Below are 13,645 nucleotides of genomic sequence, written 5' to 3'. Positions count from 1 at the left end.
TCCAGGAACTCTATTTCTCAACTGCCTTCTAGGGAAGAAGAGTTTGGTTTCAACCAAACTGGAAACTTCTCAGTCAAACACTATTCCAGCGTGGCCTGTGCTGGCTGTTGTGGCATGGCCTGTACTGATCCTTTTTCAGCTGCCTATTTATCTCCAGTTCTTTCATCTCCCTAACCTTCTCTTCTCCCTTTCCCTCTATGTCCCAATCCTCTGTTCTCCCAACACTCATATAAACACACATACTACCTATTCAAACTACATCTTTATTTGGCAAATGCTGAATATAAAACATATAAATAGAAAGTAATGCTTAACAACTGAATCTGCATGGAATCTTTGAGGTAGTCTGCACCCTGTGATTATGTAACTGTACATTGATACATAACTGATCATCAAATTTCCCAGCTTAAGTTCATGTTCTTCTATAATTGCATATTCAAATTGATTAAGTAAAAATGTAGGCTTAAGAAACCTACCTATCTCTGTATGCACATATATAGCCATTCACAAATACACGCACACCTGTGTTTATATGTACAGCTATAACAAGACTCCTTGACTCATTTAAAAAATCATAGCCTTAGGATGGCATATGTCATCTATATCAGTGGCTTTCAAACAGACAGTTTGTCAACCTAGGGTGTCTGCTCCACAGTCTAGTAGGTAGAGACAAGAAATGCTGCTAAAGACTTAAAAATTAACAAAACAGGCCCCATAGAATTGAGTTATCTGTCCCAAAGTTTTAATGGTACCAGGACTAAGAAACCCTGATCTACATAACAGGCTGAGGCATCAAGTATTTTCTGGAAAGCTAAGCTCTTCATTCTGTTCCAGGCAACTAAAAAACAAAAATAGAGGGAAATATTCTTCAATACAGTAATACTGTTCAATTATCAATAACCAAAACTCATTATGTTGTGGTGCAAGAAACATTTATTCCCACTTTTAAAATGAAGCACTTCAGAAATATGTGATATGCCTGATCTTTCTCACTGAGTCTCTTGGGGAACATTTGTTCTCCTCAGTGTTTAGGGTATTTTTCTATAATTATGGATACAATATTTGGCCAGATGGCATGGGAAGGATTTTTATCATATTTCTCTAACCTATTCTGAAAGCTTCTGTAGTTTCTGGCCCAGTATGCTATGTATTTCATACAGGTGAGTAGGTATTTCATGGAATAGCAATCCACCTAAATGTTTCTATAGATCAAAGTTTTATTCCTATAGGAATAAACTCTAGTTAAATGAACAAGTGCTTCATCAAAGGAGGCATTGCACATGGAAAAGAATTGTTACTAAAAGCTAGAGGTCAGATAAGACTAAAAGGCCAACAAAGCAAATCTAACCACTGCATGTGCCATTATCTTGCTGAGGAGATGCTGAATAACTAGTGGCTTCAAATTCTTTGAAGCATAGCCCCAATAACAGTGAGCTTCCTACTTACGCATAACAACTCTCAGGCTGCCAGCCAGTGGTCCCAGTCAGCATTACAATGTGCTGTATTCACCTGAGATATCCCTTCACACACCAAACAGAACTAAAGAAAGAAAACAGATTGGGCCCTGATGCTGCTGACCAACTAGGCACAAAATCACATCACATCAACAACATACCTCTAGGAATGCTGGGACATTAAAATATAACTATAAAACACAATGTCATTGAAGGCTGGAAAGGGGAGTTTTTAAACCTAGGCACCATCTAGCCTGCAGAACTGTTCTGAAGTTAAAAATAACACTTGAACACCTGGCTCATGCAGAAGTTAAGGCTGTTAACTTCAGTGTCGGGGAGGGGGATTACTTCCTTCTCTAGAGAGTAGAGAATTATAAAAGTGTCCACTCTTGAAATTTATTTAGCAGTGTGTCTTACTTCTATCTCCAAACACATTTTCTAGAAAATGGCAAGATTCTCTGGGACCACAGCAAATACTTCCTCTAGATAGTTAATAGAGAACTATAGTGGTAAATTGAAAATAAGACTTTTTAGAGAGTAGATATAGAGCACCAAGATGGGAAAACACTGTAATCTTCAGAAAGTCTATGTGGTATCTGTTGAGTCTTTGGGGTTAGAAATCTGTGGAATAACTCCATCCTGGGTTTTGATATATTTCAGGGCTCCTTCAAGAGCAGGAAACTCCAACCACACTTGGTCTTCCATTAGTTTATAATCCTAGCATTGTACACATTGATTGGATGTTTCTATGCATGATCTAAGCACACGACGGCATGGGGATGTCACTTCTCCAAGGCCCTGAACTTATTTCTATCACCCTAGTTTCCAAAGCCACATGTCAACTGTCTGGATAAGCCACTTAGGAACTACTATCCCTGGTGTGTGGAGGCATGGGAAGATCATCAAGCCCGTTTTGTATTTTAATGATGCAGAAACTCATTTCCAGACAGGTCATACAGCCCAGCTTAAGACAAAAAGCAGGATATATACTAACTCTAGTATAACAGACTTCTCATTACATAATATACTTGATTGTATGACTAGCCAATGAGAATAAACTTATATCACTTATTCATAGAAAATATATTAACTCCAGCAAACACAGTCTTCCAAACAAACAATAAAACAAAAACAGAAGATGAAGAGGTTTAGAGCATTGTGTTAACTCAGAGATTGAACAGGCATCCTGGGTGGATGATAGAAATCTGATTTGAGCTCTAATGAGTAGCTCACAGCTTGAATATGTTATTCAACTTTCCTGACATTGTAAGTACCAAAGAGTTCTAAGAACTAAGTACAGTGGTTCAGATATAGCATCCAACCTACAATATAAGTGTTCAACTAGTAATGACCCAGCTATGTGATTCTGAATTGCCACGGAAGAGCTGTACCACTTCTGGGAAATATCTTTAGTTCTTAGTATCTCAATTTCCTCAACTTAAAAATGAGATAAAATTAAATTACTTCTGAATTTCTTTTATCTCATCAGGAAGAGGAGAATTCATTGGATAGGGGTGTGTCTCAGTGGTAAAGCACTTTACTTAGACCTAGGGTTTAACATTCAGTACAAAATAAGAACATATATATATATATATGTATACATATATATATGAGCTGGGACCCTTTTGCATCTATATACATATATATTTGTTGTTATTTTGTACTGAATATACATATGTGTGTGTATGAATATGTGTGAATCATATGTGTGAATATACATATGTATAATGTATGTATACATATATATGATTGAGATATTATATATATATGTGTGTGTGTATATGTATATACATATATATATGTATATATATAAGATTGAGAAATAATATATATGTATATATCAACAATCATTTCAATATCTTGTTCCAGTCCTAAGTATTGGACAGTTCTAGCCATCACCAGAGATATGTTTACATGTTTAGCAAAAGGGATTCTCATTCTTTTACAATTCCAACCCATGGAGCTACAGAGACATGTCATAGATTATATATAATGTCTTTCTCTACACTCTGAAAGGAAGCCTGTGGTCCTGTTCTGTTGTTGCCACAAACAATATGTATGACTTTTTGATAAGTGACATCTGTCTAGTTCTGTCTCCTTGGGGAACAACACCTGGTCCCTTTAATGGTTCTTGTAGTTCCCACAGTGAACATCTTTTTACATCTTCAATACAGGTTTGAAGGGTGGAAGCCACCCATGGGACAGGCAGTGCTCACAAGGGCATAGATACTGCTCTTTGTGGATCTTCTGAGACAAACCAGGTTCTGTAGGCAGCTGGGCACACAACAACTGGCTTTGTCCCTTAGCTAACAGCAGTGGTGAGTACAGAAGCATTTAGAGAAATAACCTTTTACTGAGCATAGTCAAGGAATATGTCCTTCTCATAAACTTGGACCCTTTTGCATCTTCAGCCTTTCACCTTGGCTGGCTGAAAGTACTGGGTACATTGAAACAACATATATTTTTGGATCATAACATAAGATATTCTAGGGGCTGGTAGTGTGGGTCAGTAATAGAACCCTTGGCTAACATGTGTTGTGACTAGGTTACATGCCCAACATGTGAGAGAAAGAGGGGGGAGTTGGAAAAACAGGGCAGAGTCAGAGAGAAATAAAAAGATGGACAGAGAGAGGAAGACAGACAGAAGAGAGAGAGAGAGTTCTAAATCCAAATGGTCTTCCTCCCCATCCCACATCTGGCCCTCAGAAATAATCTCATTCATATTAAATAGCTTTTTAGTTTACTAAGTCATCTTTATGAAACAGCCTGCTAGTTAAAAGCACAATATGAGCTTGCATCTTGACTCCTTTATTTAATAACTGTGCAATTAGTCATAAAATCTAACACCTCTGTGTTTCAGATCCCCTACGTAAAAACATAGAAAAACAATAACACAGAACTCAGACAACTGCTGGGAAAAGTTGCCAAGACAGTCATGCCAAGCAGTTAGCACAGAGCTTAACATCAAGTATATAGCATATAAACTAACATCAAGCAAAGGGTGAGAGAGAGGCAGTTGGGGAAAATGGGGAACAGGGAGAAGAGGGAGGGAAAGAAGGAGAGAGAGAAAAAGAAAGAGGGAAAAGAAGGGAGAGGGGTCCATCCTGAGACTCTCTAAAAGGGATCATCTAAAAGGCTCTAAGTGGCATCTGCTGAGCCCTCTTCTTCTGAGAAAACACTGTGGCAAAGATTCAAAGCTGATCTGAGAGCTTACTAATAGGATCCTGCAAGAACCAGGAGAAAATGAGATTGTCTGGAAAGTAGGAAAGTTGCTGCAGTTTAACATAGGATCTGTAAAAGAACCATAAACACACATGGGAGGTGGGGTGGTTCATGTAGAAACAAAGAAAGGGGTCTTCATCTGTCCCTTTGCAAGCTTGTAGGCATTAAAGGCTACAGTATTTTAGGGCTGTGTAATTCTCTAGAGACAAACTACTTCAGTCCTCTCAGTTGATAGATAAGTAAGTACTCAGGGCCCAACAAGGTTAAGCAGCTCATCTGAGGCAGTTCTACAGAAAAGGCAACTTTTTTTTTTCCTTTCCAGGGTTTTCCACACATTGCTTGTCCTGGTGTGTTCCAGCATGTTAGTATTCTGTCTCTGAAACACTAAAGTTAAAGTAAGTAAAATATCACACACACACACACACACACACACACAGAGAGAGAGAGAGAGAGAGAGAGAGAGAGAGAGAGAGAGAGAGAGAGTTCTCTCACTTCTTCCAAGTCCCAAAAAGTTTAAATAATTTTTTCAAAAAAACCAATTCCAACCCCAGGCCCATTCTTTGCAGAGTTTCCCATCAGGGGCCCAGGGTAAATCCTATCAACTCATTAACCTCAGTTCTCTCCAAGACCCTATCTGCAGCTTCCCCTCCCTCCTTTTTGTTCCTTCCTTGCATCCATTTCTAAAAGGCTACTTCTAGAAGTTCCTCACTGTAAAGCTGAAGGGCAAGCTTTCCTCCATCGGGAGAGCTACTGAAGTTTCTTCCCAATTTTCTGTTTGGGTAAGACTGATTCCTCCCTCCCCAACTCTAGTGGAGAACCTTCAGATATGCCTAACAGAGAACAGGAGGAGGAAGACATCAGGAAGGAAATCCGATATCTAGAATAAGAGGGAAGCCAGTAGGAGTACTCTGACCAATCTGCCAAGTCTGGATCCTGGAGATGGCTCTGCTGCTGAGTGACTCAGTGCTTACTGGCCAGAACTGCCCAGGGGATGGCACAGGTTTAATTACACGCTCTGGTAGCTGACTAACAGCAGGCTTGTGCTCTAGACTACACTCACAGGAGGTGGGCAGAGGCTACACCGAAATGGCAGATTCAAGAAATTCTCACTCCTCTCTCTCTCTCTCTCTCTCTCTCTCTCTCTCTCTCTCTCTCTCTCTCTCTCTCTCTCTCTCTCTCTCTCTCTCTCTCACACACACACACACACACACACACACATACACATACACCTGGTGTTCTTGACTCTGTCTGACGGGCCCAAAGTTTGGGGACACCACCATTAAACTTCTCCCCTCGTGCTATGGAAGGATTGGGGCCAACTGCTACATCCCCTGACCCTGTGCCACCACCGCTGTACACCAGGGAAAGACATTTCATGAGTGCCTAAAGTAGACAGACCAGGGCACTTCTCACCCCTCCCCACATGAACTTGCCTCTGCATCCCTTAGTCTGAAGTTCTGTTCCAAGACTGAAGACTTACAGTCTCACTGGTAGACAAGTGTGCTTTCCCAGAGTGCCCATTTACAAAACCAAAGGATGACTCTGCCTGTGCCCCTTCCAACCCTCTCCCTACCTGAATTCCGGGACCAGGTTAGGTTGAAGCCCATAGAAGGCAGCAGAGAGTGTGACCAGCCACCCGGGCTTGTAACTCCCATTCTCGCACTCCAAATAAGGTGGAGACCACTTGACATGGCTCCTGTCCCCTCCAAACCCATCCCTGCGCCGCCAGCTGTGGCCCAGGCCCCGTGGCCCCTGATTGGAGCCGCGGCGGTGCAAATGGGGCCTCCACTTTCGCCGAAGCCCGTGGAACCACTCGGTCTCTAGAGTGGCGTTGGCTAGGTGGTGAGAGGAGGAGGACAGGTCCTGCAGCAGGATGCGACTCTCCTCTCGAGTAGCCTGGAGGAAGACCTGCGGGGCGGGCGTGGACAGCGACTCGGTGCTGAAGGTGATAGCCGCCCGGGAGATGCTGGGCTCACCCTCCAGGAGGCTTCGCACCAGAGCCTGGTACCACTGCAGGTCATCCTGCACGGTCTGCTCCCGAGACTTATTGCTCTGCAACATCATGTTGAGGAAGTTGGTGGCGTGTGTCAGAGTGTCCAGCGCCCCGTGCAAGGAAGGATGGGAACTGGCTAGGGACTGTGACTTCCCCGGCAGGCCCACCAACTCATAGCGGCCTGAGCAGTTGGCTCTCTTCAGCTGATGGAAGTCCCCAGTGTAGAGGTAAGAGGCCACGTCCATGGGCACCTCCTCGGCTAGTTTTTGTGCTAAGATGGTGCCGTCGGTGGAGCGGCTCCAGGGAATAGAGGGGTCCGGGACAGAGGCTGGCGGCAGCTGCTGACCATGCTGCTTTCCCCTCGGGGTCCTCTCTCGAGGGGAATCTGGCCGTCCCGGAGGGTCGAAGCTGGCACCAACCTGTCCCAATCCCAGATGAACGATCAGGAGGCAGAAGAGTAAAGAGTAAGCCATGGCTCCCATCTGTCTACCACAGAAGAAAGGAGATAACCGGAGGAGTCACTTTGTAAATTTTGGTCCTCAATTTATCACCAGTAAAGACTTTTGGGGAGAGGCTTCCTTCTTCTCCAGGTGGCGCCCAGTCCAGATGGATTTTAAAATAAGAATGTTTTGAAATTGGCCCAGCTGGCTCAGCTTCCGTCACAGACCAAATCACCTGTGGCAATGCTAGCTGCGCCCCGCTCCACAATGGGTCGGCTCGGGATTACGCACCTCGCAGCCTTGAGCCAAACAGGTTACATCCCCGGCAGCTATAGTTAGCCCGCTTACGTCTTTCTGCTCAGCCGCTTCCACCGCCGCTCTCATTGAGGTGTGTTCAAGAGCTGATGCTGATACTGCTGATCCTGCTGATGTTGCCACCGCGGCTGCCAGAAACGCTGCTCCATCATCTCACCCTTGGCAGGTCGTTCCCGCCTCCCGGCTCTGGCCCCTCCTCGACCCCTTCGCCCCGAGATGGAAGCACGCACACAGATCCACCCCGCGAGCTCAGCGGCGAATCCCAAGAAATCAAGGTTTTCTTTGAAGATGTTCGTGTCTCTGCAGTCCAGACAGCCAGGCAGCTGGTTAACTGGAGCCTTTAGGTTTGGCCACAAACCACACCGCTGCCTCTCCCTGCTCTCAGATGAAACCAGTTTAAAGAGACAGCTTGGCCGCAACCAAACCCTTGTAGGGCGGCTTCAAGTCGTCTTGTGCCCTGTTTGGTCGGCGCCTCTGTCAATCAGCTGACTGCCATTTGTTGGCTGGGGCGGGAGCTGTCCAGTGCTGAACCCGAGGCGCACTGAGGAGGCGGAGGAGGAGGCGGCAGCGCTGCTTTCACCCACTCGTGTTCCCTGATGACTCCGAAGCCTACAAAGGTGGCGAGGAGTGGGAGGGAAAGAAGGGAGAAGCGGCGCTTTTGGTGGCTGAAAGCGAAAGAAACTTGGACTACTGAGGAGGAGGCGGCTGTTGGCATCTTGCTTAAATCTTAGTTAAATCAGCCCTTTCTTTTGCCTGGAAAAGAGGGAGAAGAGAGTAGTTTTCATTTCTGACTGAAACTGGGGAGGAGGGAATGTAGGTTGGAAACGTGTCCTTCTTAGCATCTGCTCATTTTTTTAGGCAAATTATTAAATTCTCTTCCTCGTTGTAGGTTAAGGGAATGATTAAACCTGGCTTGCCAAGGATGGTATTAGCTGTGAGAGAGTAATGGAGACATCTACTGGCTGAACCTCAAGGAAAAATAAATGTCATATTTAAGGATTCTCTTCTTTGGGGCCAGAATGGAAGAGGAGCTCTAACAACAACAACAACAAAAATATATGTGGAGAGAGGGCACATGACCAAGAATTGCATGTTGTAGACTGTGAGAGAATGAGGATGAGAAACATTGAATCTGTGGTGTGTGGGATACAAACTCACTGTCAGTGAGTTGCTGGAATTGATAAAAAACAGCTCAGACTTCAAGGGAGGGCTCCATAGATGTGCTCGCTCCTTAAAGAATTGGGAGGGCCCCTAAGCTGTAGCACTCAAAGCTTCCTGTGTCATTTCCCTGTTGCATCTGCACTTTCTAAATGTGCCTCCACTTTTGGATTCCTCAAGAAGACACGTGTAGAAAATCCCAGGTTTATTTTAGTTCCCAGCTAACAAAAATATCACTCATGCTAGTCCAAGATAGAGTTACTGTACTATGTCTTTTTGTTCTAGCAAGAAAATACCTTAGGCTATTCTGTGTTTCTAGCATTATAAACTGATATGTAAAGAAAAATGTTTGTTTAGCTCTTAGTTTTGCACAGTGAGTAACCAAGATCAGGTAGTCCCTTATTTGGGTGACTGGTAATGGCCTACTGGGTAACGAGGAATACAATATGATGCTCAGTAATATATTGAAGAGGGAGAAAGAAGCCAATTGGCAAATGATGGCAAATATCAGGCAGAAGGCTAAACAGGTTTTTTTTTTTTTAAACAGGGTTTTTAATGACCATCTAGTTACACAAAGCCCTACTAACTCTCAGCATGAAGCATTAATCCATGAGTGAGAGCAGAACCCCCACAAACCAATTGCCTTCTACTAGGTCTCACCCTTAAAAATTTACCATACTAACACCTCCACACTGAGGACAAAGCTTCTAATGAAGGAACCTTTGGAGCACTATCCACATCAAGTAATAGCAATATTCAAGTACTTGGATGTAAGAAACAAAACACCACAATCATGGTGGTACATTGAATATCTAGAACACTGCTGGCACATAGTAGGCTCTCATTATATACTTGGTAGTTGATGAATGAATAAGAGGGTGATGAATTTAATTATCCTTTTCTCATGAGAAGAGTTCTGCTCTGTGAGCCATAGATGAAGGCTTTTAGAATAGGACTTAGCAACCAGTTTTCTCAGTTACTGTACACGGTTTCCAAGTAAATTTTTGTAACTATGCAAACAATAGTTATTTGGTTTGCACTTACTTATAAGTAACTTCTGTGTTCATATCTGTCATAGTTAAGAGTACTATTGCTATGATAAAACACCATGACCGAAAGCAAGTTTTGGAGGAAATAGATTATTTGGCTTGCACTTCTACATCATAAATCCATCATTAAATGAAGACAGGAAGGAACTAAAACAGGGCAGAAACCTGATGCTGGAGCTGATGCAGAGGTCATGGAGGGATGCTGCTTACTGGCTTTCTCTACTTGCTTGCTTAGCCTGCTTTCTTATGGAACCCATGACCATCAATCAGCCCAGGGATGGCACCACCACAATGGTTTGGACATTCTCATATCAATCACTAATTAAGGAAATGCTGGCTTTCCTATAACCTAATACTACAGAGGAACTTTCTCATTTGAGGATCCTTCCTTTCTGATAATTATAACCAGTGGGAAGTTGACATCAAACTAGCCAGCATAATATCTGACTTTTTGCTTAAATTTTGCTTTGAAACACATGCTCTTATGCTAAGTAGAAGTAATTTCAGTTTATTAGTCTGTTATATTACATGTGGTAATAATTATAGATAGAGTTTCTCTTGAATTTATTATGGTATTCTCTATTTTTGCATTTATTTAACTATCTTAAAAACTTAAGTGTAATTTCCTCAGTGACTGTTTTAGAAAAACCTATAAAACTTATTTAAAATTCTTTGAATTTCTACTGTATCTAATTTAAAAGGAAGGTATTTATCATTATTTGCTACTTTATACAATTAATGTAGTTGCCCAGAGTAATCAAAAGACCTGAGCATTGTTTTAAAGAAATGTATGTGGAGCTGAAGGGATGGTTCTGCAGTTAAGAGCACTGGGTACTTTTACAAAAGACCAAGTATCAGACAGCACAGTAGTGTTGGCCCTGGCTAAGGGGGAGGGGGTGAGCCATTAAGGGAGAGTTGACCCCTCTACCTCTGCTGTGAGGTTACCTGGGGATGGGGGGAGATGCCCTCATCCTCCTCACTGCTCACTACCTGAGGCAGTCAGGAAAGTGGATGACCTGACTCTGACCCTCAATGGCTGTAGCACTTGGGAGAAGGGACCCTGCACCTCTCCTTGTCAGCACAGTAGGCTGGCCCTGGTGGAAGGGGTAAAGGTGAGCCCACCCCAAGGGAAGGAATATGAAAGAGCTGGCCCAGTCACTCATTTGGCATGAGGTGGCATGAGTGTGGGTCTGATGCCTTCTCATACCCCTTTGCCACCTGCAGTAGCCAGGAGAGCTGGCCCTGAAGTCATGAGAGCAGAAGAGCTAGCCCTCCCCCTTTACTGGCTGTAGTACTCAGGAGAGTAGGCCCTGTCCCTTACCTGGGCAACAAAGTGGAGCTGGCTTTGATGGTGAAGACACAAGTAGGCCAACCCTGAGGAAGTGAGAGTGGAGGGCCCAGCCCCTCATCAGCTGCAGCACTTGGGAGAGTGGTCCCCACACCTTGACTGAGCAGCACAGTGGATCTGGCTCTGTAGCCAGCCCCAAGGGCATGATAAGAGAAAAGCTGGCCCTGCCACCTGCCTATGGTGTCCTAACCAGAGCAGTGCTGGAGAACTCCCCTAGCAGTGCAGATAAAAAAGAGCTGGCATGCTGACCAGCTCAGCTACCACCCAGCCCCAGATCTAGGCCTCTGAGTTGACCCACCCCAAAATTTATATCATCAGTGAATAGTTGGGATGCATGAAATGACCAGTCCTGCTGTTCCAAAGCTGCAGGATCTCTATGACACAGGGCAACAATTGAATAACAAGAACATCGTCCCACATGTCTGCTTCAGCAATAAAATCTTCTCATAAGACAGTTTCCAGAAAATCATCACATGACACAACTGAGTCTTCAAAAAACCAGAAATTTCCATTTCATGTCACAGAAGCCAAAGTTCTAAAATCAGAGCAATGACTCATTGCAAGGAACATTCGCAAGTGAAAATGTGTGGACAGAGGGATATACTGTGGGGCACACTGTGATACCCTACAGCTTCCACAATGAGATATTGTCTGTGCTTTATTTCTGTTATTATTGTTGTGGTTGTGTGTGTGTGTGTGTGTGTGTGTGTGTGTGTGTGTGTGTGTGTGTTTATTTTGAAGGGTAGGTTGCAAGGGGAAAAGGCAGATATGAGGGAAAGGGGAGATGAGCAGGATGGGGGTGCATGATGTGAAACTCATAAAGAATCAATAAAAAGAAAAAAAGACCCAGGTTCATTTCCCAGCACCTACATGGTGGTTCACAATAATCTGTAACATTTAGAGAATCTGCCATCCTCTTCTGGCCTTTGCCAGTACCAGGAATGCACAAGATGCACATACATACATGGAGACAAAACACTTATTCTCATAAAATTAATTAATCTAAAAGAAATTTATAAATATAATAATATTTAATATAATAGTAATACAGGTTGGCTTGATGCAAAGGTGAATGTCTATAAATAATCTTAGCATGTGAGACATCAAGCAGGAGTATCACATGCTTCAGACCAGTATGGGCTATAGAGAAAATCTTTATCTCAAAAGCCCAATGGCTGGGGATATGGTTAAGTCTTTGCCTCACATGCCCAAAACTCTGGATTTGATTATAACCCAGAAAAAAAGCTTAAGAGAAAATACAAAATTATTGTTAACAGTACCTTTGACTTTATTTGATATATTGACATCATTTTTATCATTTTAAATAAGTACACAATATAAAATTACTAACAATCTATATAGCAGTCTCACTAAGTCTTTCAATATCATGTGTATTTTATATTCACAGAACCTGCTATCTCACATTAGCCTCAATAAGTCTCCTGTCACTAGAAACTACCATGAAGCACAAATCTAGAAAACAGTATTGTAGTTCAGAACATTGTAGAAAAATCTAGGTGCCATCAATATAAGACTATCCAGATCCACATGCTCTAGAATTGGTTCATTCAATAGACCAATAGTCAAGGTGACTGAAGAGAAGAACAATCCTACGTTTCAGGGTCCATCAGTGGAGGAAATAATTCCCCCAAACTTCTTATTAGAAACCATGATTTTAAAAACACTCAAAGCAGAAGACAAAACCACTAACAAATCACAAAAGGTACAAAATTACTTTAGTTCAGTAAACATTTAGTGAACCTCTACTTACTATCAAGCCTGGTACTGAATTAAAACAGGTGCAACATCCTCCTTCCTGGCTGTCATGCTCAAGTAGGTGCCCAGAGGCAAATAAACAAGGCATTTCCATACTGTGATGAGGACCATGAAGAAATACACACTGTGAAGTGATAAAGAGAAGCAAGGATGGACGCAGGTAGCTTCTTATATGAAGAGATAAACAGAAATAAAGAGCAAGAGGAGATGACACCTAAAGAGTAAGGAGATTAACTAGACAGTAGTAAATGAAGTGTAAGAGGAGAAAAACCTTACCTTGATAAAAAGTGGGTTATGAAGGCACTAAGGCTACAAATATTCTCTCCTTAACAAGGTTATGAAGACAATCCTAGCAACTGGCTGAAGTTCACAGATAAAATAAAAACACTCAGCAATAGAGACAAAGGGAAAATCACTTTACAAGATATTTAAGACAATAAATGAGTGTGGTGTGAATGTTTCCCGCCTCTGACCCTGGTTATATGCACAGAATTTGTAGATGTAACTATCCCTGTACTCGCCTAAAAATTAAGAATTAAGTTGTCTAAACACACATTAATGCTGTGTGAGAGCTTGACTTTTTGAACAAGGGATACCAGACTTGAAGGCACAGTGTGAAAAGACCTGAGTCTTTTTCATCACAGCCTGAAAAGCCAATCGAATTTAAGAACAAGTTTTCAGTGACAAGACAGCAATATATAATGGAATTACAAGTTAGTCATTGTCTGTTCATGATTCATCACTATTTTTAGAAAGAAGAAGGGCACAGCTCAGAGGTTAAGAGCACTTGCTACACTTCCAGAGGACCAGAATTTGGTGACTAGTTCCCATGTCAGGTGGCTCACAACCACATCTAACTCTAGCTCCAGAGGATCCAATGTCCTCTTCTG

General features: G+C 42.7%; 1 protein-coding gene across 2 annotated transcripts in view; it reads right to left on the bottom strand.

Annotated features, from left to right (window-relative positions):
• The window catches only part of Gpr158 (G protein-coupled receptor 158), a 427,233-nt gene extending 419,388 nt beyond the window's left edge, over nucleotides 1-7,845 (bottom strand). For both annotated transcript variants that reach the window (XM_031369157.1, XM_031369159.1), the window contains exon 1: nucleotides 6,250-7,845. In XM_031369157.1, coding sequence (XP_031225017.1) covers nucleotides 6,250-7,151 — 902 coding nt within the window. In that variant the 5' untranslated portion in view covers nucleotides 7,152-7,845. The remainder of the gene's footprint in view (nucleotides 1-6,249) is intronic.
• Between the last annotated feature and the right edge of the window lie 5,800 nt (nucleotides 7,846-13,645).

Source organism: Mastomys coucha, unplaced genomic scaffold (assembly GCF_008632895.1).
Source record: "Mastomys coucha isolate ucsf_1 unplaced genomic scaffold, UCSF_Mcou_1 pScaffold15, whole genome shotgun sequence".
In the NCBI taxonomy this organism is placed as follows: Eukaryota; Metazoa; Chordata; class Mammalia; order Rodentia; family Muridae; genus Mastomys; species Mastomys coucha.
Note: the sequence above shows the minus strand (reverse complement) of the source record. Positions and strands in the feature narration are given on the sequence as shown.